The sequence below is a fragment of the Mastigoproctus giganteus genome, chromosome 11, assembly GCF_048544385.1.
Source record: "Mastigoproctus giganteus isolate SK-2022 chromosome 11, ASM4854438v1, whole genome shotgun sequence".
In the NCBI taxonomy this organism is placed as follows: Eukaryota; Metazoa; Arthropoda; class Arachnida; order Uropygi; family Thelyphonidae; genus Mastigoproctus; species Mastigoproctus giganteus.
Window position 1 is genome coordinate 119,313,019 of NC_143585.1, and position 26,321 is coordinate 119,339,339.

Sequence of the window (26,321 nt, forward strand, 5' to 3'; positions counted from 1 at the left end):
GGTAACTTTTTTTTTTTTTTAGGAGCATTAGCAACTAAAGCCATATTGCTCCGGAAATATGCGGTGGTCATTCCCTGACCTTTCCACATCCTCCGTATTTGGTGGTGACGTGCTTGAATCCCGGTCTAATCAAGAAGTGTGTGCTATGCACTGCTGCTTCTTCCCACCTGGCTACAGAGGCGCCCAAGTAGGTAACTGTAGTCTATTCATAGAAATAAGACAGTAGCTATAAATAAACAATAGCATGTGATTATCACACCTTCATTTGTCAGAGCATGATCAGATGGTAGGATTAATGGTACCAAAGGTAACAAGTAGGGTATTATTTTTTTTTTGCATTTTGATATCAAGGTGTAATATCTGAAATCCAGCAATTTGGGACTTGGAGATGGCTAGTTTGTGGATTTTTCTAGTTTTTTTGGATAATAAATTTAACCAAACATGAAATGGCAAAATTCCAGCACAAAATAAAGGTAGAACAGATTGGCAGTGTGGCAATCTACATTTTGATAGTTTTTCTATACAATTAATTTATTTTTATCAGCTACATCATTTTATTCTTATTTATTCTTTTATCCCTTAAGCTATTGAACAAAGTTTGGAAATGAGAACTTGGCACAGTAAAGTTACCAAAAGCAATTTTTAGGTGATTGTTTCTTTATGGAAGTAATTATGGGGAGAAAAAAAAAAAAAAATAGAAACAAAATAATGAATGGGATATTGTTTATGCTTTTTACAAATAAAAAGTAAAGACTTTTAGATCTGTTCCCTTTTCATAAGTACCATCAAATACTTTCCAGCCGGTGCCTCCGTAGCCAGGTGGGAAGGAGTAGCAGAGCGTAGCACACACTTCTTGATTAGACTGGGGTTCGAGCCCGTCACCACCAAATACGGAGGATGCAGAAAGGTCAGGGAATGACCACCGCATATCCCGGAGCAATATGGCCTTAGTTGCTAATGCTCCTAAAAACAAAATAACTAACTAACTAACTAACTTTCCAGCTGCTCTCAGGAAAGTGTTTTGCGACAATTTGAATTCCTTAAATTGCCTTTAAATTGATGTTGTGGGGGGGGGGAATTATGATATTTTATTCAGAATGTGGGGTCTAGATTCATGTGTCCATGCATGTAAACTAGTGCAAGCCTCTGAAAGAATTTGTACAGCCAGTGAGCATTTGTAGTTTGAGCTAGTCAGGGAGCCTTACATTTTCATTCAAGTACCAGTATTCCAAAATACTGGTACTTGCAGCCCATGAGAGGCACTTTTTCCTGGCGGCAAACTCCTGAGAGTGATCAGTGTAGTCCATGATTTAAAAGATCAGTTCTGTGGTTATAAAATTAATTTTAATGCAGTATTTTTGACCTGTAATATTTATTACTCTAGTTTTAAAAGAAATTAAGCATTATTTTTGAAAAGTTACATTAAAATTTCAAATGAGCAATATTTGAAAATACAAAATTTAGCTTTATTGTACAACCCATTTTCTAGATCTGAAAAAGAGAGAACTGTTGAAGGAGGTCTGAAGAAAAAGCAAGAAAGACAAAGTAAAAAGGTAAAAATTTATCCATATCTTTTTTTTCTTGTGGATTGCAGTATATATATGGCAGTTTGTTTTTGTTCAAGACAGTTTGTTTCAAACCTTGAATAGATAGCATTAATATTAATAAAAATATATTGATTCAAAGAAGGCAGACTTATTTTGCATCATCTTTAAAAAATAAATAAAATAAGCAGAAAATAAAAATAAAACTTATAATGTAATTGCAAATATCTGTCCAACCATAAATTATAATTTATGAAGGATGATAAGTCAATAATTCTTTACCCTTACCCAGAAATATTTGAGTTATGGATTTCATATTATGTATGTATATAGGGTGTCCTTGAAATAAATTTTGATATTTATTAAAGAATGGGTCATTAAAATGCAAAAAGAAAAGTCTACACTCAGTGTGAAGTAGGAGCAGTGGGTTTTGAGTTAGAGCGTTAAACAGATTAGTGACGTCATTTCTGCTTCTAGTGTTTTGCGAACATCACAAAGTGGGGTAAAGTGTAAAGTGTATTTAGGGTCATACAGCACCAGGGGTTTTCCCCATCTCCACGTTGTTTACATTGTGATGGGTGTACCAGTTTGCTGGAAATACCAGATTTAAAAGTGTATGGATATTGTTCATGTGTAGTGTTGTGTACCGTTGTTAATCTGGTCATTTAGTTGCTGGACCCCTACTGAGGCCCAACGTTGCCCCACTTTCGCCCCATGGAGGCAGACCAGGTACACCAGTATTATAATTATTTACTCTGGCAGGTCCTGCCACCTAATTTTCTGAGGTTTCAGTGGGTAGGACCTAAAAAAAAAAAAAACATATATACAAAAATGCATATACATACACATCGATTGGTATAGGTTAATTCACGTGGTGAACGCGCTAGAATGAGAAATTTATTTTGATGGTTAAATTTGGATTGTGTGGGACTTTCGCTTGTGTATAGTTAGAGTGGGGGAGGGAGACTGAAGATTGGGGGGGTGTAGTCAGAAATAAGGAGCCTATAGGGAAGGTAGCTCCAGCTTGCAGTGGTGCATGTCCATGTTCCACCAGAAAGAAGAGAAGGGTGGTGGGGTGGGTTGCAGGAGATGGTAAGCCGTCTCCCTCCCCCACTGGGGAAGGGGAGTAATAGTGGGCCAGACAAGGGAGCTGACCCAGATCGCCAATAGGGCGTGAATGCTTGTGGCTGCGAAGTGGTCGTCTATCATTAGTGGCCTACCATCCAGGGCTAATGGACGTTCAGGCTTTCTTGTCAGGTCCCTACAACGACTGTGCAAGTTCTTCTTCATCTTTTGGTGAGAGTCGCTCATGGGACTGAGTCCCATCCGTGTGTCAGTTGAGAAAGATTTTCATCAGGGTTGAAGGTTCAGTCATGTCCATTTGGTGTGTGTGCTGTGCGACAGCTGCTTGGTCGTTAGTCTTTATAGATTGGGCAACGCCCCAGCTGTGGGTTAAAAGAGTCAGATCTTTAAGATCACTGTTTGTGGGATGTGTTCTCGTCATAGTGGCGGTCTTTACATGTTAATTTCTGTGCTTTGGTCCCAACCTCGGTGTGTAGAGTCATTTGCACGCTATAGGTTGGACTTGTCTTTGGTAGTCGTGGTTTCTCCGTGGGCCCTATGGCCTGCCCCGGAGTGAAAGTCGGGATGTTTGGATTCAGTCACAATGAGGAAATAGGGATTCGAGACTCGTGGGGTAAGGTGTATTTAGTGTCAGACGGCACCAGGGGTTTCCCCCATCTCCGCGTAGTTTTCATTGTGGGTGTACCAGTTCACTGGAAATGCCAGAGATTTAAAAGTGTATGGATATTGTATATGTGTAGTGCCATTTACCGTTGTTCATCTGGTCGTTTAGCCGCTGGACCCCTGCTGAGGCCCAACGTTGCCCCACCTTCGCCCCGTGGAGGCAGACCAGGAACCCAGTAGACTTAAGTTACTCTGGCAGGTCCTGCCACCTAATTTCCTGAGATTTCAGTGGCTAGGACCTAAAAAAAAAAAAAAAAAAAAAAAGTAAATAAATAAAGAAATAAAATAATAATAATAAAAGATAAAGAAATAAAATAATAAGAAGAAAGATAAATAAATAAAAAAAAATTTATTTTTATTTATTTATTTATTAACAGATGGACTAAAATAGCAGAATGGTACCCAAGAGGAGCTAGAAGAAAACCTGGAAGATAACAACAGAGATGGACAGATGAAATTCACGAGTTTGTGGGTAGTAAATGAATGGCCATTGAACAAAACAGAAGGAACTGGAAAGTTGCTTGAGAGGCCTTCATCCTGCAGTGGATTGAAAATGGCTGATGATGATTGCATAGGATCACAGGTTTTCAACCCATTCAGCTGGGTTGAGATGCCAATTTGAGAGGATGTAGCATTCCATTTTATTGAAATATTAACCCATCCTTCATTTTTTACACCTAGGTCTCATGGTTCCTGAGGAGATGGGGCTCAATCAAATGAAAAAGTGCTTTTTTAATTATCTTTGGTAATACATGTTTTGCTCATATTGTGTTTGGTTTTGGAGATTTTGCATTACAAATTTACACACTCTTTGGATGCATTGTGGGCAGAAGAAATGAGGTAATTTTAGAGGTGTTTTTTAAAGCACCAACAAAGTTACTTTGTTGGTATGGCTGTAAATTTCTTTCAAAATTGAGATTGATTGAAAGTGAAGTCTGGTGAAAATCATCATAGCCACATTTGATTGACGTTTTTTTTTTTTTTTTTAACAGTACTGGATTAAAAAAAAAACAAGTCTTGCAAAAGTGGCTATGACAGTTTTCACTGAGAAGCCTTTATTTTCACTAATATATTATGCTAATGTTTGTATAGAAGTCATCATACCTGATTTATTTGTTTATTTTTTTTAAATAACAGGAAGAGCAAACCTTCATGCTGCCAAACCATCCACAAGGTTCTGTTGAGAGACAGTTTTCACCTGCAACCCCTAGCTCACTTCCTTCTCTTATTAATAAACAAGGTTTGTTATGTATACTTGCTTTATTTATAAATTTTATATGAATTACGTACTAGAATATCATTAACACATTTTTCTAATATGTACTGGGGTGGCAGTAATTATCCAGCTTGTCGGATGTGGATTATTAAAAGTAATAAAGAATCAATCTTAAAACCTGATCTCTCGATCTCTCTCTCTCTTCCCCCCCCCCCCTCAATATCTAAAACTGTTGAGCTGTGCAGCGTGTTTAGTCACTAAATTGGCACCATTCAACACCTGTTTCAAATTCTTCACTGGTATCAGTTTTGAAGAATTGATGAATAATTATGCAGCAAATTATAAAATCTGCAACTTGGCTCTTTACAATTTGGACCTTTAAATTCTGGCATGTTTTACAATCCAGAACTATTAAGAAAACAATTTGGAACTTGTATCAGTGAATGCATTTGTCTCTAAAATTCCATGCAAAAAAAATGTGATATTTCTCTCTTTTAGTGCTGTTTCTTCTTCAGTAAAGCATTTTAACTTAATGCAAACTACTCTTGCAAATTACAAGCTCTGTGGCTGATCATGCAGGCCTTGTGAAAGCTGTTGAACAGTTCAGTGTCAAACTTTAGAACAGCTGAGCCTCCATTTCTGGCCTCCATTTAAAAAAAAAAAAAAAAAAAAACATTTAGTTTATTTTTTTTAAATTTATTTCACTTTGCATTGGTACAATTTAAAACAAACTGACAACAGTTAAAAAGAAATTATACTGCATGAGTTTCAACATCCTCTGTAGAACAGAGAGTAAGGAGAGATAAAAAATGCTTCATTAAATCTGTTGCTGAATTTTTCAATAAACATTTACTTAATGATGCATACAACCAACGGATTTAATCCCGCACAGCCATGGTTTTTATTGTTAATGTAATTAGCCATATAGTTTGCCAGCTGCATGTTAGGTTATAATGGTGGCATATTTTTTCTGATACTGTAGCATGCATTTAAAATTGATATTATGGCAAATAATTAAAATTGATATTATGGCAAATGATAATATTTGCCGTGGCTTTGTTTATTTATTTGTCTTTGTCATTTGTTTACATTTAAAAAATTGTTTTATATTTTTAACCACTAGCACTATTTTTTAGCCATTTATTAATGTTTACACAGGTAAATTAGTTCAGTTGTTAGTGCTTAATATTCATTGAAGTGCATGAAGAAATATATTTACTTCTCCAAATATGAACAACCACTTGTCATACTTCTCTAAAATCTGGCACATCTCAATCCTGGGGAGGGGGTGCTGGATTATAAAGAGTTTAACTGTACTTTGATGCTTTGTAGATATTTTACAACAGATGACACAACACAATATTGTTCCCTGGGATAAAAGTATTGTCAGGAAAGCCTTACTTAAGGTATACAAAAGACTTAAAAAAAACTGAACAAGAATATCAATATAACCTTATGTTTGTAATATTTAATATTCTGTTGTGTTTTTTAAAAATAAAAAGACAAACAAGAATCTATTATAAATATTACTATTCTTACAACTGTACTGTGTGAAAGGTATGTGGGATGAATATTCAAAAATATACTTAACTGCATATTATTTATGCAGTTTCAAATGGTTTATTGAGTTGTTCCTGAAGTAGAAATTTGACAAAAAAACAAACCTATTTCCTACGAAAAAGGCAAGTCCAATCTATATAATAATTTGCTTATGTCCCTCTCTCTGGAATGCTCTTTGAATTTGAATAACTCAAACACAATTTTGACCTGATAGGTTTTATTTAGCGATTTTCTTACTGATTTTCAAATCCTGAGAATTGATTTAGCTCCCAGTGAAACTAACTTGCCATTTACTTTGAAGAGAAAATAATTTCTTAGCTTTTGTCATCAAAAGTTGGAATTTTTGTTCATGGACAATTTTTCATAGCAGTTTCCAGGTCCAGATAATTTTTGAGCAATAATTGTAATTTTTTAAAGGACAATATAGTCAGTCATACATGTAAAAATTATCAAATTGTATTTTTACCCGAGTCTGCCCCATTGACTTCTTAGCTAGCAGTGAAGGTTTTTGTAATTACTTTGATATTAATCTTTACTTCTTCTCTGAAACAGTTTTTGCAAAATATTTGCCAGGCATTCTAGCATAAAAGTAATATCACAGTCTTGTCAAAGTTTCGGATCAACTTTGAATATTCATTATCAACACAAATTTGAGCAGGTAACAGATCTAGTAGTAGTAGTAGTAGTAGTAGTAGTAGTAGTAGTAGTGGCACATGATGCAAGAAAGCAAGTGTAGGAGCTTATGCAGCATCAGGCCAAAAAAAAAAAAAAAAAAAAAAAATCATCACGCCATTCCCTCCAAATGCCTGTCCAGTTCCTCCTTAAATTTATTTAACCTATCAACTTCCACAACGACAGATGGAAGTTTGTTCCAGCAATTAACCACCCGCTGGCTAAAGGCAAATTTCCGCACATCTATTCTACATCTGTCCTTTCTTAATTTGAACTTATGTCCCCGTAGGTTCGTAATCTCCTCCAGCTTTGTAAAACAAACTTGGAGGACAAATTTGACAACTTAGCAAACTTAAGGAAACTGGAAGAAGACCTATTACTTGCTCAACTTTGTCTTTATAATGGGTAGGGTACTGAAAGTTAGATCTGAAACTTTGACAAGATTGCAATATTATTCAGTGTATTTGGATTGCCTTTTGATAGAAAATAGGTTGTCTTTTTTCTGATTTCTACATTAGGGACTCAATAAAACATACAAAATTGCATAAGTAATGTGGAATCAAGTGTATAATTTTTAAAATTTTGAAGACCCATTCTTGTTTATAATATTTGAATATGTTATTGTATGCCAAGTGCCCCTGATAGTAAAAGTCATCATGCAGTCAGAATTCCAAACATGAACAACAAAAACTGAAAATGTGATTTATTGTGTAATATTTTCAAAATGGTTATCACTGGTTTTAAATGAATATAAAAACACTTCACATAGGTAGTGTTTGGCTACCTAATTTATGTAAACAAAAGCATGCACTAGCCTTCCCATTAATTCAAAGTTAAATTTGTTAAAATATTTTAATTGATGTAAAATAAACTGATAAATGCACTGCATATGAAGGTCATGCTATCTGCCTAACCTATAATGTTATCATTGATTTTAAATGAAAATAAAAACACTTCACATTTGAGTTTTGTGACATATAAAGTGTTTGTTACCTAATTTGTGTAAATAAAAGCATGCACTAGCCTTATCATTAATTCAAAGTTAAATTTGTTAAAATATTTTAATTGAAGAAAAATAAATTGATAAATGCACTGCATGTGTGGGTCATGCTATCTGCCTTTTTCTTGATTAATATCTAGATAAATTTCTTGATTAATATCTAGACATACCATCCCATCATATTACCACAGATTGGATATATCAGGGAATGTGAGGAGAGGATGTGATAATTATTTTTAGAGTTTCATTTTAACATTTTTTAACATAAAAAGAATGTTATTTAACATATAGTGAATGCTATTTTAAGGGACAGCACGTGTATAAAAGAACATGTTAAAGGAACAATGCATTTAAGATCAACAGTGATCACAAAACAGTGTCAGATGCTATATCAAAGATGGAAAAGCTATTTAATAATATGGATGGAAAATCAGATTCAGAATCAAGTGTCCCTGAGTCCATTGGCCATTCAAGCAAAAGCAAGAAGTATTTATGAAGATATTAAGGATAAGTATGGGAAAACCCCAACTCAAGTTCGTGGCAAGCAGTGGGTGGTTTAATAGGTTCAAGCATCGCACTGATTTCCAAAACATTAAAGTATGTGGTGAAGTTGCTAGTGCCGATTCTGCAGCTGCAGAGAAATTTTGTGATGTGTTGGGAAAAACCCCTTCTAAATCTCCACAGCCCTCAACTTCCGCAGCGGTGTGCTTATCAGCTGCAGAGTTAATCCTGTCAACAATGCTTGAAAGATAAAACTTGCTGACTTTATGCATGTCTCCTCTCTCTTTTTGTAATTTTGTACACTTTTGTAATTTTTTCTGCCCACGAGATAAAAAAATTGAATAAATAATTCTATTTACATGTTCATCGGACATTTCTGTTTTGCTTCAATCAGATTTGCTAGTGCTGCATAAGCATTTAGGGAAATTCTGACTTACGTAGAGTTCTGCAGAACGCAACCCTTACGTAAGTCAGGGAGTGGCTGTACCTTATCCCATTCATTGCTGACGTGCATCTTTTGAGATATTCTTGCACAATTATAATCCAATTAAAATATAATTTTATTTGGAGAACCAATTCATCATCTGAATGCTACTCAAACAGGTTTTTTTTGCCAAATTAAAATGAATTTGTTTTTTACAAAAAAAAAAAAAAAATCATTGAATATAAAGCAGTCGCTGTTTTACAGTATCCTATCAGGCAGTTTCAGTATAAGAGCCCCACCAGACACTATTATGAAAGAAGAAAGAATTCATGCAAAGTGATCCTTGGTTGGGGAACTGTCAGGTGTGCAAGCAAATTTGAAATATAAATTGCATGCATTTTAGCAATTCTCATAGCAGTGCCTAGGCGAAAAAGAACAAAAATACATTTCTGATCTTCTCTTTCTGCTGCAGCTTTGGAAATGCTCTAGATTGCCAAGTCTAGACAGCAGGGCCACTGTGATGAAGAAATTTTTTACTCAACATTTCTGAAGAGGGCAAAGTGTAACAGTATCTTTTTGAAGCAGTCATAGTCAATTGGTGTGTCTAGACAGAAGAGATAACAGAAAAATTCTAGCTAAGCTAATGTTTGAAATCATACTGTACTGGTAAACATGCATACCCACTTAATGATGTAAAAAGTTAGCCATTTTTAACCTTAAAAATGGCAAGAAATAATTCAGAATTGTTCACTTTTTGATGCTACCCTTGTTTTCAATATTTTCTGAATACAACTCTGAAAAATCCCAAATATTTTAAATAATTTTTTTGAAAATAAAACACCACTGCAGTTCTTTAGACATGTTTTTATCCTTTCTTATTTGAATATCATCTTCATTGTTATCTTTGACTGACAGCAAGTGAAATGTCAGTCGTAATACCCACATTTCAACAGTTGGACCTGAGCCAGACTATTTTGTGACACCAAGCCAGAGAGCATAACTGTACATGCTGCCATAAAGCATTAAGAATGCATGCTTCTTTGAATGGATATGAGAGTTGCTAATTTTAAATTAGTTTTTCAGTATCTGCATATAATTATTGAAACTAGACTTAACATGGTCCTGCATTTTGCATGATAATTAACTGGAGTTTTAATTGCAAAAATCAAAGAAAAGACTTTTGTTGAAAGGTATTGACAGGTTCAGCCATATATTGAGTAGATGAAGAGCACAACAGTACTGAAGGTTGCACAGGTCTTCAAGACCTTGCACACCCAGTTCAGGGTTAATGTGAAGTGAAATTTGATTTCAAGTCTAAAGTCTGGATTTAAAAAAAAAAAAAAAAAAATCTGCTTTCTCCAAAAATCTTCTTTCTGCTATCCTCTTGTTCTTTCCAAAAAATCTTCTGTTTACCTAGTCTCCAAGATGTTATGTGTCATTCAAAGACTTTTCAGTAGTTCACAAATTTTGAAGAGGACCACATGTCAATCCAAGATGATCCTCACTCTGGCAGCCTTTAAACTTTCAAAACTACCTGTGAAGTTGCTAGTGAAATTGATATTTCTTACAGGACATATCTGTCAGGTTTAACAAGATTTAGGAATGAGACTTATTTCAGCCAAGTTTGTGCCTTGCTTTCTCACTAGTGATCACAGAGAGTGGTGTTCTTGTATGTCAGGATCTTCACCGATGTTCTGGTCACACTGCATCATGACCATGCCCTTGCCCACTCAGTGCTTTCCATTCAGGTTTTTTTTGTGAATTTTTTTCTTTCATCATTACTGGTGATGAATCACAGGTATGTGTTTATGATTCAGAAACAAAGGCTCGGTCCTCTCAATTGAAGATTCCATCTTCTCTAAGGCCCAAGAAAGCAAAACTATCTCAATTAGATGTGAACATTATGGTTATTATGTGGTCAAATAATGAACCAAGGAGTACCAGAAACAATTTCTCCTTCACTTTACTCTCAGTTTTTATAAAATCATTTAGCTCCCTGTTAGAGTTCAATAATCTTCGGGTCTCCACTTCTCTACAGAATTCCTCTGGTGTGAATATAGATGCAAAATACTCATTCAGTTTGTCAGCTACCTGAGAAGGATCACCAACAGTTGAACCGTCGTTATTATCAAGTGGACCAATCTGATTCATCCCCTTCATTCTGGAGTTTCCACAAGTAAAGAAGGCTTTGCTGTTTCTCTATGCTTCCTTTGCCAAAGATTTCTCTTAACCTGCCTTCATTTACTTACCTCCTTTGTAAACTTGATTACAAATCTTCTGTGTCGCCTGATAATTTATATGTATCCCATAAATTTTTCTTCTCTGCCACCAGTCTCATAATCTAACAGGTCTAATTACTTGTGTCACCATCTGCTCCCCTCCCCTTTGTGAATTGGGGATAAATTTGCGCATATTCAGTCCATGGGAACCTCCCTTGAATCTAAGGATGCTTTAATAATTATAGCTTTCCTTTGCTGCTGCCTTTAATATAATTGGATAGATCCCATCCACCTCATGTGCCTTTCTTATGTTTAATTTCAACAATTTGTCTTCCACTTTCCTCTGAGTTATTACAAAATCATTTAGCTCCCTGTTAGGCAACTGGGCTAGCCGGGTGGGTAAAGTGCCTGCCTGGCAACCCAAAGGTAATGGGTTCGAATCCCGCCTTGGGCTTGGATCAGAGTAGAAAAAGCAAAAACTTTGGGAGGTGCATTATGGCCACAGAAGCCGATTCGCCAACAACAAACAAACAAACAAACAAAACAAACAAACAAAACCAGCTCTCTGTTAGAGTTTAATAAACTTCTGACATCTCCTTCCCTAAAGAATTCTCATTCAGTTTGTCACCAACCTGAGCAGGATTATCAACAGTAAAACCATCGATATTGAGTAGACTAATTTAATTCAACCTTTCGTTCTAGTGTTTATCTAAGAAAAGAAATCATTGCTATTTTTCTTTGCATCATTTGCCAACAATTTCTTATAATCTGCCTTTGCTTGTATAACTTCCTTTGTGACTTGATTACTGACTAGTTTTATATCTATTAGCGGCTTCTCTGTCGCCTGCTAATTTATATGCATCTCATGCATTTTTCTTCTATGCCACGAGTCTCATCAGTTCGTCTGACATCTATTTAAGCCTATACATTGAAACGTACTGGTATGAAAAGTCTAGTAGCTTCTATGATTAAATCCTTGAATGCTTTTCATTTAGAATTGGCTGATGGTAACATCATAAGTTGGTCCCACTCTATAGAATTTAAAAACTTCTGAGACCACTGTAGCAGAAACTTTTCCCTTTACCTTGATCTTTGAGTAAATCCCACATCAGCACACTGTAATCACTGCAGATAAAGGAACCAAGTGGTTCCTTTATCTGCAGATTCTTAATGCATGAAGAATCTGCTGATAATCAGATCAAGAGAGTTACTCTCTGTCTGGTTGCCTCTCGACCATGCTGCTGTAGAAAACAATCATCTATAAATCCACAAAATTCTTGCTAGTATGCAAATGACCAACCCACAAGTTCCAGTCAGTATCCGGGAAGCTAAAATCACCCATTATAAAACATTCTGATTTACTGCTCCACTCTATTTCTCTGTACAGTTGTTTGTTTTACTCATCAGTTATTAGGCCTGCTATACACTCCCCCCTTATTTTTGCTTTCCGAGTGCTTATGTCACACCAAACTGACTCAACATTGCACTCTCCACCAATGTCACCTGGATGCACTGCCTTAGATTTTATGTGTTTCTTAACTAACGGCATAACCCCATCTCCCTTCCTATCTTATCTATCCTTTCTGTACACATTGTACTCCCCAAATTCCAATTCTGCATTCCTTATATGTGTGTGACACCACATCTCTGATGTCTCAACAATATCCCCTTTGATGTCTTGACCAGCACTTCAAATTCATCAAATTTATTTACTATACTCTTAGCATTTGTATACATGCAAGTATACATGCACCCATTCTTACTCTTAGTTACCCTAACACAGCCTGTTTCATAATGACTCCGAGTAGTTTTTGAAATCCCCAGAAACTTTCTTTCCAGGCTGCTGCTCATTCCAATAGTAGTAGTGCAAGAATCACTTTCATCTCTGCTTGCAGCTATTGTTAATCTTTTAGTCTGTGAATCCCCCAAAGTTAGCAATTTTACGATCCACCTAACACTGCCTCGATTACGCAGCAGATATTCTTGCACCCTTTCTATTTAAGTGTATAGCATCCCTGTGGAAGCATTCTCTCCTGTTAACAAGCACAGACCACTCTGAGAAAAATTTTACCCCAAGCCTTGCACAATCTCCCATGGACCAAATTGATTGACGAGGCTCTCGTCTTATACTCATCCTGTCGTGTCTAAGCAGAATTGCAGACATTTTCAAATTTAACCCTAACACGCAATTTTTTTGCAACATTGACCTGTACTTATTAAGCAAGTCCACAGATCCACTACTCTTAATATAATTATTTCCAACATTGTTAACAATATCACTCTTTATGCCCTTAAAAAGATGATATCTGCTCTACAGCATCATCAACTTTTTCTGCTGGCAGAGATACCCTGGTCCTGTTACTAACGATAATCCAAAGCTCACGTTTTTTGCCATAAACATATTACAAATATTGCTTCCTCTGCATCGTAGAAACTATGTTTTTATCATTTGCTCTTAAATTACTTTTGTTTTAACTGGTTACTGATTGAATAGATTAAAGATTCACTCTACCATGGAATATTGTTTCTCCATCTTTGTGCTCCAAGAAGCACTTCTTAAACTCCTAGACTCTATCCATAAGTTGCATCTTTGCTGTAGATATTTGTAATGTGTCCTATAGAAAAGGCAAGACCTAAGGATAGACCTTTGGTAGAGCATGACTTTTGGAGTTACCATAAAATAATAATAAAAAAAAAAACAATTTTCATTTATTTTATTAACTATATGCCTAGTATTAGTATCCAAACATGTGACAGTCTGTATTTTTATGTTCTTTGTAACCCTAACATATCTAATATAGTTGCTTATGGCATTGCTTTCATCAGGAATCTTCCAGTTGGATAATGTTAAGAATCACTTAACATATAATGTTTAGTGGTTCTCTATTACTTTCCCATGGTCCTGTATTCTTACAGCCAATTTCAGTTCTTGGAGTCACAGCTTATTATTACCGTGAGGAAGCCTACATGTCTTCTGCTATTTTTTAAATTACTGTGTGTCAAAATAGGGTGATTTGAAGTAATGTAAGAATAAAATTTACTTTGCTTTTTGCTGTGATAAAATTTTTGGGCTTTATATCTCCTCCCTTAACTAGCAGTTTCCCAAAACTGTTACTGTTGTTTTTTCCCAAAACTCTTACTGTTGTTTCATTAGCAGTAGTAGATATGATGCATATCTACTGATGCTACATATCTCCAGTTTTGAAGTATATCCCCTCTCTACAAAAGTAAACCATTTTCATTCTCATACTGACTTTCATAATTTATGAGTTTTGTTATATGAAACTAACAAGTAATAAATTTCTTTATTATTTACTTGTTAGTTCCTTTTTGGCATCTCTAGAATTGAAAGTTTAATATTAGCTGATCATCACATACTGATGAACAAGTAGCTTACCTACCTGCTGATGAGAGAACAGTTCTTCACAGGTTTTGTAGTTACACACATTACAAATAATACTTTACGAGAAGTATAATGTATTATATTTATCACAACATGAAAGATTAATATTATACAAGAAAAGGGCCTTGATCTTTTCTCTTACAAACTGTTTTCATTTAAAGAAGTAAAGTGCTGAAGTTTTATGTAGTATGTGAATTTAGCATGTTGTGGATACATTTATTAGTTTGTTTCTGATGATCTCAAGTCACTCCTCTACACTACTACCACTAGTATACACCTTTAATAATATGATCAGGATTTCATGAGATAAGTTTCAGATGAGAGTGGAAGTTTAAAAATGCTTCTAATTTGTTCTGCGATACTTTTAATTTGTTTTTAATAGTTAATACCCTTACATGGTAATGTTTGCATTGTTTTGAGATGATTCAGACAATGAGAAAAGGATCCCTCTTCCCCAATTAACATTCATTTCTTCTGTCATTATTCATTAAAAATCTATTACCTTTTTGAAAGAGAAGACAAAGTGACACTGCAGGAAGAAGTTTAAGGGTTCCCTGGAACAAAAGAAATGGGTGGTGCCTATAGAAGAAGAAGAAAACTGAATAGATACCAAATTATGCACTGTAATAAAACAAAACAAAATAGTGCATACAGTAGTAACTTGAGGTAGCTTTTAATGATGATTATTTGCTTATCTCTGGAGATCTTCCTTGACAATATAGTGATTTCACCACGTGTTACTTTTTTGGAGAAGTCTGATTCGAATCCTGGAGACTGGAAGGATTCTTAAAGGACTCTTGAATATTTTTAATTAGCCAATTTTGGATGAAAACATAAGGTTTTCTGTGTTAGGAATTCAAAGTTTTTCAGGGATACAGTAGGCAGACTGGCCTGTGAATACAGACACTGGCAACATCAATCATCAACAGCATTTCCAATGATCGCATTCATATGTTTGTGTTGCTCTTCTGTGAAAATCCCTTCAGTGTTATGTATCACGCTGCTTTTCACAATTAATTAAAGTATTTATATTGAATATTGAAAGATATATATTTTTAAGGTCCATTTACATGTATAATGTATATCTTTATGTTTTTCAGAGGAAGAAAAGTCTCACCCAGCATCCCTTCCGCACAGAAAAACAAAGGATGACCATTATGATAAGCATAAATTTGTTGAACAAGAAGTAAATACCTCTGCACAAAATTCAGGTAATTATCAACCATTATCAACAAAATGGTATATTTATTAAATTTCACTTTACAATTGAATGTGTATATTTTGACATATTTTCAGTTCTTACAAGTGCAGTAGGGTTTTCTTCCTTATTTTTAAGAATACATTAAAATTCTATAATAGTTTGTTTGAAATGCAAAATGAAGAAATTAGAGGACTGACTCAAGCCCTCATGCTACATTTCCATGTCTTAGATTAGAAATCTTAGCCACAAAATACCAGGCTATCAACCAGAAATTTCATAATAGTTCTACATCACAGTTTCTTAGAACATCAAAAACAAACATAAGAAAGACTAAATGCTCCTGGAACACATCAGAGGCCTAGCTGTCAATTAAACTGCTAATTAAAAAGTTTTACATTGGTATTGCTTATCTCAGAAATTAGAAATTAAAATTAAGAACCCATAAACGATATCAAATATGCAGAAGCCCAAGTGTGATATAGCCAATCTGACTTGGTCTTTTGTCATATTTGATATCAACTTCTGGTTTTTAACTTTTGTATAACAATCAAGTGCTAGACAAAGAAGCTTATTTGATACTATTAGATAAAATTTTTTTTATTAAAATCAACAGTTTTAATAAACAGAAATATTATCACATAAACAGTGCCTGGATGAGCAATTTCAAAACCCAGGTACAGTGAAACCTCCCTTACTGGACACTTCTCCGAAAGGGGACACTTGTTGTTTTGGACACTCAAGCTTGTGTCCCTGCCTGTACTAGAAATTACATGTTAGATGACTTCTCCAAAATGGACACTCTCTAATACAGACATGGACACTTTAATAGTTAGGCGCCTCTGTAGCCAGGTGGGCAGGAGCAGCAGTGCGTAGCACACGCTTCTTGATTAGACCGTGGTTCGAGTCCGTGACCACCAAATACAGAGGATGCGGAAAGGTTAGGGAATGACCACCGCATATCCCCGGAGCAATATGGCCTTAGTTGCTAATGCTCCTAAAAACCAAATAACAACAACAACAACAACTTTAATAGTTGTTCTTTTGTTGTTTTCAATCTCTCTAGATGGGAACTTTAAAGGGTAATTGATACACATTTGCAAGTGTAGATCATGGTCATTACAGTAATAGAGATAAGAGAGAGAGAGAGAGAGAGAGAGAGAGAGCGAGAGAGCAAGCTAGCTCTGGTCGCGGAAGAGAACAGATGGTGGATTTTTGGCTGCTGTAAAGGGATAATTATTTTGATAACTTTACCATATTCTTCATTAATTAACATACTACATTGTGTTTTACAAAGATATTAAATAGGTTTAGTAACGTTTGTTGGCTTCTTATTTTGAATTTAACTAGTGAGTTTTGGAAGTTACAGCTCTGGGCGTTAGCGGCAATATTGTTGAACTAGCCGCCATATTGTAATCGATAAGAAATAGTGAAAAGTATATATCTCGAACTGATAGCGTTAGGTATAACATAAAACTAGATAACGTAATACGAAGCGCTGCATTAGGAATCTCTTAGCTTAGTATAGTATTATCAATTAATCAATATTTATTAATCTTATTAAATTCCATTGTTAATTAAACTGTATTTAAAAGGAAATCATGACCTAGACGAGAGCTGCGAAGCAAAGATCACAGACTAGTGAGAGTGCTGTGACTCAGGGGAGAAACGAAGGGGGCAATTCCCCAGCACATCACAGTCTCAAAAAATGTGCGAAATGTGAAATGTTTGCTGAACTTTCTAAAATGGGACATGATCTAGCCAAAGAGGATGTCTTTGTGTGCGCTAGATGCCTAGAGTGTCAAGAAATTAGGCACCAACTCTCTGATGGGCATCTATGAGAGCTTGAGGTGTAGGGTAAATGCCCTCAAAGAAATTAATATGTGAGGCCCATCAGGCTCTCAACTGCCCAACTCAATGGCAGAGCTGACTCCTATGCATCAGGCGACACGGAGGCAATCTCCAAGGCAGAATGTGCTGGTCCCAAAGGAACTAGTTATTGTTGGTAACTCTATTGTCAGGGAGATGGGGAATATACTATGAAAGAAGGATAGGTGGAACAGGACCAGGGTATGTCTGCCAGGGGAAAAAGTTGATGATGTAGAGCAGATATCTTTTAAGGGCACAAAAGGTGATATTGTTGTACACGTTGGAACTAATGACAATAAGGGTAAGAGAGCTGCAGATTTACTCAACAAGTACAGGTCAATGTTGAAAAAAGTTGCGAGTTAGGGTTGAATGTGAAAGTGTCTGCAATTCTGCTGAGACACGATGTGATGAGAGCCTTGTTGATCAATTTGGCCCTGAAGATATTGTGCAAGGTTCAAGGGGTAGAATTTTTTTCAGCCTGGTCTGTGCTTGTTAACGGGAGAGACTGCTTGTACAGGAATGGGGTACACTTAAATAGAAAGGGTGCGAGAATATTTGCTGATGCAATTGAGGCAGTGTTAGGTGGGTTGGAAAACTGCTAGCTTGGGGGATACACAGACTAAAAAGTTAACAGTGGCCGCAGGCAGAGGCAAAAGTAACTTGCACTGCTTCTATTGCAATGAGCAACAGCAGCATGGAAAGCAAGGCAATGGAGATTTCCAGGACTTTTTGAAGTCATAGTAGAACAAATAAATACATGGGCTGTGTTAGGGTAACTAAGAGTAGAAACAGGTGCATGTATACTTTCATGTACACCAATGCTAGGAGTATAGTTAATAAATTTGATGAGCTTGTAATGCTAGTCAAGACATCAAAGGCAGATATTGTTGGGATATTAGAGACGTAGTGTCACACAGATATAAGCAGTGAAGAATTGGAATTTGGGGAATACAATGTGCAGAGAAAGGATAGACAGGACAGGAAGGGAGGAGGGGGTTATGCTGTTATTTAAGAAACACATAAAATCTAAGGAAGTGCATCCAGTTGATGTTGGTGGACAATGCAATGTTGAATCTGTTTGGTATGACATAAGCACTGGGATAGGAAAAATGAGAGTAGGTGTGTGTTATGGGCCTAACAAATCTGATGAGTATAATGAGCAGTTGTGCAAAGAAATAGTGAGCCTGTAAATCAGAATGTCTGTTAATGGCAGATTTTAACTTTCCAGATATTGACTGGAATTTGTGAGTTGGTCACTAGCACACTAGCAAAACTTTTGCGGATTTATTGGATGACTGTTTTCTACAGAAACATGTTCGAGAGGCAACCAGAGGGAGTAATACTCTTGATCTGATTATCAGCAGCGATTATTCATGCATTAAGAATTTACAGATAAAGGCAACACTGGATGACAGTGATCACAATGTACTGATGTGGGAATTACTTCAAGATGTAACTACCATCAAGGCTAAAGGGAAGGGCTATTGCTTTTGTAAAGGTGACTACAGAGGTCTCAGACAGTTTTTAAATTATGTACAGTGGGATCAACTGATGATGTTACCAACGTTGAATTCTAAATGAGAAGCCTTCAGGGACTTAATTTTGGAGGCTACTAGACTTTTCATTCCAACTAAGAAATACTGTTCAAGGTTTAGGCCTAAATGGATGTCAGATGAATTAATGAGGCTCTTGGCAGAGAAGAAGAAGAATGTATGGTATGCATACATTCTTCTTTTCTGCCACATATCAAGTGGCAGAGAAAGTATCAGGTGACATAGAAGCCTATGGCAGATATAAGCTTGTCTGTAATGAAGTCACAAAGGAGGTTAGGTAGGCAAAGGCAAATTACGAGAAATCTTTGGCAAAGGATGCAGATTAAAACAGCAGAGTTCTATACTTATGTAAACTCTAGCAGGAAAGGGATGAATCAGATTGGACCACTTCACATAGACTACCAGAAAAGCCCAATAAACAGGTGACTGCTAATTGTTTTTATTGTTTTATGGTTATGACCTCCAGAAATCTGACTGAACCACTTGGTATGGTTGGAGACAATCGTAGGGTAATCTCCAGTGCTGAGGTCTCCTGCCCCGATTAAACGGCATGTTGTCCCAATTAAGCGAAGTAAACCCTGGTTATTTTCTCGATTGGGTTCTGTTTTTTAAGATTTGCCCCAAAAACGGCTGCCCCATATTCCCGTCCACTGGGGGCACGTTCCAGTCCCAACTGGGTTCAGCAAGTTAATTCTATAATTTTTACTCTAATTACAGAGCTGAAACTCGCTATAGTTGGAGCCAGAACTGTTTTCTTGAATTTTCTCACTTAAATTTTCAAAACTTTCTATTGAGTTTCACGCAAATGACAAAAATGTGACATCAAGTATGCATTTTTTTAGGCCTTTTCAATTAATTTTTTTACTCTCACCCTAACCAGCCTAGAGCTTATGAAACCCGACACTTGATTTGTTTCTTGGTGTAAAGCGCGCGAATTTATTTTTACAGAGAGTAGCAGTTCTGATAAACAACTCCGCCCGAATACGAGCGAAGCATGGGAAGTATATATCACATGACCTTGTCTCCCGTACAGCTACATCGAGATGGGAAGGGAGAAGTGTACATAAACAAAAGACGAATGGGCGCTACTGTTTTTGACATAAGAAGCAATAAAGCGATACAGCAGCAATAACAGTTTGTGAAAGGTGAACAGATCGTATTTCCTATCTTCAACGTGTATTGCTCCTACGAATTCGTGTATTGCTCCTACGAACAGAAGATCAAGGAAATTCATCTGTTGGAAACGGGAAAAACTGGTGTAAAACTGATAACACTGCAATGCGCATTTGATAAAAAAAAAAAGTTTGCTTTATTATAATTGTTTTTAGTAAAAAATATCGGAACAGCAGTTTCCTGGGTTTGATCTTCTAACCAAATTTCGAGAAAATATTTCTATTTATAGCTGCGTTATAAACTTTGAAAACTGGTGCATCAAAAGAAAGAAAAAAAATATATATATCATCCGCTATGAATAATGGTTCTTTCTTGAAATGTGTGTTGTTCACATAACTGCAATATTTCTAACAATACAAAGCTAACATATTACGACTAATGGCTGCTCAAAAAGTATCGTTAGAAGATATTTGCTTGTTACGCTTTGATGTCATCACAAAGGGAGAAATTCTGTTTTAGTTCAGAAGCTGAATAAATTCACTATCCACGGTCATTAAGCTGTTCTGAGCTGCAATAAACAGATAAACTCCGCTGACAAATAGACTTACTCCCCATCACTTTTATTGTTTTACTGTGGTTTTTGGCAGATGAGTCAGTGACTGCTAAGTGCAGTGCGGTTTCTTGTATTCTCTCTCTCTCTCTCTGTTTCGGGATCTCTGACCATGTGGTCATCACGGAATATAAACAGAAAATTTGTTTGTCGGAATGCTGCCCACCAATTATCAACTCTTTTACCGACCTTCTAATGTATGTTGTGTTCAAATAATCAACTTTGCGAAATTCGAAAGTGCTACATCAATTAGGAGCAAAAACGGTTTCCCCCAACATAATGAATTACTTTATAGGTATAATAATTATTTTACTGACTGGAAGGAAGTGTCCACAATAAAACATCTGTACAAGGCGAAAACATGCGGTCACTCAAAGGATAAGCAATACAGCAATGTTTGAAATTTATAATGCAGTTCCACTAGCTAATATTTACAGAGGAATTATTCTGGATTTTTTATCAAATGAGCACCAGACCAAAATCAGACTAATTAGTAATTCTGCATCCTAGGATGAACTGACTAATTAGAACTCCAGCATCTGTGATGAAATGTCGTGCACGATATTGTTCGCTACAACAATAACGTAAAGCAACAAAGCAAAATATTGTAACAGAGCAATAATGTGAAATATTGTTAGAAAGTAAAAATGATAAATACTATTCTCTAAAACAATTAGTACAGCAAAGTGTTTTTTTTTTTTTTTTTTTTTTTCCGTTTCTACTATGACTTTCAGTTGAATTTTCTTGATTTTGTGTCAGTAGATAGAATATGTATTGTAATTTCTTCAATATGTATTGTAATACATATTGAAGAAATTTACAATATGTAAATTATTACAATATGTATTGAAATACATATTGAAGAAAGGAAATACGATAGTAAAATACACATTGGAAATAAAAAAAATATTCCTGTGTTCAAACAATTTTCCCAAATTGTTTGAACACAGGAATATTTTTTTGTAATTGTATTTTGTAATTTTGTAAAATCAGATGTAATTCTATTCAAACAATTTGGGAAAATTGTTTGAATACAATTACATTTGGGAAAATTACAACAAAAGACTGATTTTACCCGAAGACATCAGGTCAGTCCAAAGTAACTGTGTAGTCATTTGCATTCAAGGACAAACTATACAGTGATGTTTGAAATGTATAATCCAGCTTCCAATATATTTATGGCTAGTATATCCAATTGACGAAAAAGGGGTTGAGTGCCGTTCATTGTCCCTTCTAAGCTGTAATTATTCCCCTTTGGGAATATTGCAAATACTGATATCTGTCGAACAGAAGACAGTTTATGTTCCCCTACCGTAATGAATTACTTGCGGTAACATGCGGTAACTTCCTCTTTGATTTTACTGCAAGAAACTCTCAGAACAAAACATCTGTTCTAACCGCATACACTTATTGTTACTGCCCTGACATTATTTCTAGATGACAACTACTACCATGCAAAAAAGATTACTGTACTATGGTTTGATCTTACAGTAAGATTTTGATCTCCCCTACCGTAACAAATTACTGGCGGTAACATGAAAGGTAACTTCTTCTTTGATTCTACTGCAACAGACTCTCAGAACAAAACACCTGTTCTAACTGCATACGCTTATTGTTACTGTCCTGACATTATTTCTAGATGACAACTACTTTCCATGCAATAAAGGATTACTGTACTATAGTTTGATCTTACTGTAATGTTAGAATGAAACACTTCCCAATATTTCTAGAGGGATTATTGACTATTTGCTGAATTTACCGCAAAGAAGTTTTCACAATTATACATATGTAGAAGGCGAAAACACATACTCCACCCAAACAAATTATTTTCACTACAAGAAAGAGTTGCTAATGTTTATTCCCCCTCAACGGATTTTCCACATTTCTTGCTTCTGCGCAACGCGAGAACTTCAATTTAAATAGTGACAACCGTTGATATTTCACACTTAGATTTCATATTTAGATTTAAGATTTACCTTAGATTTAAAACATGCATAGGAGTTACTTGAAAGGGAATTATGAAGAAAAGCCAGCTAATGAGCAGTCATCATTGGAAGATGATAGCTCCTTCTGTGAGGAAATGGACCATTAATGATGGTCCATTTCCTCACAGAAGGATGTTTATATCGGGATGTTTATATCGGGAAGGATAAAAGCACGGTGTGGAGGAAAGTTGCCCCTTGTCTAAATATTCGTGAAGCTCGAGGTAACATTATTCATTTACCAGGTGTGAAGGCTGCAGGTAAGTCCGCCAAATCAGCAATTGATTGTTTTTTGTTATTTTTCGATAATGAAATGATAACCCATATAGTGAAACATACTAATGAATATGTTGATAAAATATCTTCTAATTTTTCGTTGGTCAAGGATGCTAGAAGAACAGATAATGATGAAATGAGAGCTTTGATAGATATTTTAATATTGTCAGGAATGTCTGGGCTAGCAGGGATAAACGCGGAACATATGTGGCGTAAAGATGGACTTGGTCCTGAATTGCTGTCATTGGTTATGACCCATAAGAGGTTTTCATTCCTCCTTCGGGCTATGCGATTTGATAGCAAGAGTGATAGACACATTAGAAAAGAATCGGACTGACTTGCAGAGTTTCATGAAATTTTTTTCATGTTTTTGGAGAGATGCCAGAGATTTTACTCACTTTCGGAGTATGTAACTGTAGATGAACAATTAGTGCCATTCAGGGGTAGATGCTCATTACTTCAATACATCCCAAGTAAACCGGCAAAATATGGACTGAAAATATTTACATTAGCCGCTGCTAAGATGCATTTCACGTTCAATATGGAAGTTTATGTGGGGAGACAACCTCCTGGGCCATATGCCCTGTCAAATTCGCCCCTCGATGTGGTGATGTGGCTTGTTCGCCCAGTTGAAGGAACCAACCGTGATTTGACCACAGACAATTGGTTCTGCAGTGTGCCTCTGGCTTCTAAATTATGAGAAAAAAACATTACTCTTGTTGGCACACTAAGGAAAAATAAACGTGAGCTACCAGCTGAATTGGTCAATGTGAAGGAACGCGAGCCGACTAGTAGTTTGTCCGCATTCCAAGATCAGACCATAGTTGTGTCCTATGTACCAAAAAAAAAAAAAAAAAAACAGAAATGTGATCCTAATATCGACTAAGCACCACGACGATACTATAGATCCTGATAGTGGTCACAAAATAAAGCCGGAAATTATTACATTTTATAATATGACCAAAGATGGAGTTGATGTCTTGGATGAAATGTGTGGAACATATACTACTTATCAGAAAACCAGAAGGTGGCCAATGGTACTTTTCCACAGGATTTTGAACATTGCCGGAATAAATGTCTTGGCTATTTTCCGTAGCAATAATCCAGAAGTGAGACTCCCTCGAAGCGAGTTTCTCGCAGAGATTGGAAAATGTTTAGTGAATCCACAGCTCCGTAAAAGAGTGGCCACGGTAACTCTTGCAAAATATCTTTGTGCGAAAGCAGCGAAATATGCTTGTATTCCACCAGAAGAAATTCCTGGACCTTCCCAACAGTGTCCACCTAAGCAAGGTAGATGTTACAAGTGTCCCAGGAAGAAAGATCGTAAAACAAAGAAATTCTGCGAAGCATGTTTAGAACGAGTTTGTAAGGAGCACTCGAAGACTGTCTGTGAATTATGTTTTGGGAAGATACCTAAAGAAAATGTTCAAAGTAGTGACAGTGATGACTAAAAATATACACTGCACACTTATCAAGTTGGCTTTTTTTATTTAGCTAAACTGCTTTATATTAGCATACATAATTTATATGTATATTTATATACACAAACGTAGCAAAAATTATGTATGCTAATATAAAACAGTACAGCTGAATAAAATAGTCTACAAATGTGTGTGTGTCGCTACTACAACTTTTTCAGCAGGTCACTTCTTATGAGACATTCTTTCAGAAGTGGGGTGTTTCTTGCAAGTTAGTTTGAGCACCATAATGCAGAAGGCCTGCATTATGGTGCTCAAATTCCTAAAACGTCAGGAATCAAAAAAAAAAAAAAAAAAAAAAAAAGCCATTGGTCATTTTCTGCTTTCCTGAGACATGAAATAGATCACATTTCATCCTGTGGGTCTATTCCACATTCGATCATATTGAAGCTTAATTTCTGGCTTTTTACTGTCACCACCGTTGCTATCTATAGAGCTGTCAAAGTGGATTGTGTAGGAGCACATTTCTGGTGGTTTTTTTTTTGTGATATTCAGCTGGCAGTTCTCTTTTTTTTTCAGCGAGCCAATAAACAGTGTTTCCTAGTAAAATTTTAGTAGTCAAAGACATAATGCTAGAATCAGTTGCTATAGGAGCATATTGTGATCAGTTTCTTCAATAGGGCAAACAAGCTGATTCATCACATCTGGACGTTCTTGAAAAGTTGTCTGGCTGTTGTTTTTCAACATAAATCTCCATATTCTTTGTGTATAAAATCATATTTGCATAGCACAATGTAGTATGCAGTTCACATTTTGCTATTTTACTGGTACGTATTCGGGAAAAAAAGAACATTTATCGTTGAATGAAACTAGCTGTTTATCTTCAGGATATTACAGCACTATGTAATTTCTTCAGCATCTATCTAAAAACAAAAACAAAAAAATCTGTAAATGCTGCTAATCGGTCTGTTTCTTTCTCTTTTGAGTCTGTTACTTTGGACCTCCACATATTTTCCAAGTTTTAACTTGCTGCATGATACGTTCCTAAAAAGTTTGTTAGAAAGCTAATTTTATTATCTGTTCTTCTAACATCTGGCGTGAATCACTATCTGGGTTAACATTACATTATCGAAAGGACAATCCTATAGTGATTGGTGTTCTTGCTGCAGCCCTCGTACCTGGCAGATGACATATAATGTTCTGGGCTGTGTGGATATTTTGGAAACCAGCAGTTTTTCTTCATTCAGTGACTTTATTCTTTCTGATATAGTCACGCTTTGTCTGTGCTGTTGTGATGTTCACTTTCTCGGCAGTCATCTTCATCGGCGCCTCCGTAGCCAGGTGGGCAGGAGCAGCAGTGCGTAGCACATGCTTCTTGATTAGACCGGGGTTCGAGCCCATGACCACCAAATATGGAGGATGTGGAAAGGTCAGGTAATGATCACTGCATATCCCCGGAGCAATATGGCCTTAGTTGCTAATGCTCCTGAAAACCACATAACAACAACAACAACAACATCATCTTCATCAGTGGATGCTGAAGTTCCAATAAGGCATCCCTATTGTAACCTTCAGCGCTGGAGTCTGGTTTTAGAGGTTACAGAATAAAACATTTCAAAATAAATTAATTTCTATAAAAAGGAGCATACTCCTAGCCCTGATGCATGCCTATTGTACAGTTTTATCAGCTCCTCTTCAAGTGCTGGCAGGATCTATTCCACTAGATCTTCACGTAGTTTACAGAGGGTTGTGTTACAGATTGAAAACAAGCAATTCCAATTGACTTCTTTGATATTAGAATCAACATGAATAATCATAACATCTAAGGTGAGAAGAAAACAATGGGAACAAACTTTCTACTTTATGACAAATACAATGGGACATATCGCTGACCGGGCAGGTTACTAGAAAGTTTTCTCCAGAGGTTACCTACCTAACGGATAAAAGTAGAAGATAATGGTTCTCCCTATCGATGCAGAAGTCATATCTCATCACCGGACACTGTCGCTAAACGATA

The 26,321-nt window shown here is 36.0% G+C and overlaps 1 protein-coding gene across 1 annotated transcript in view; it reads left to right on the forward strand.

Annotated features, from left to right (window-relative positions):
• Mitofilin (inner membrane mitochondrial protein mitofilin) overlaps positions 1-26,321 on the forward strand; it is a 283,542-nt gene that overhangs the window by 87,165 nt on the left and 170,056 nt on the right. Inside the window, exons 4-6 of the mRNA XM_090385394.1 lie at positions 1,490-1,553; positions 4,428-4,530; positions 15,386-15,496. Of these exons, the coding sequence (XP_090241520.1) occupies positions 1,490-1,553; positions 4,428-4,530; positions 15,386-15,496 (278 nt within the window). The remainder of the gene's footprint in view (positions 1-1,489; positions 1,554-4,427; positions 4,531-15,385; positions 15,497-26,321) is intronic.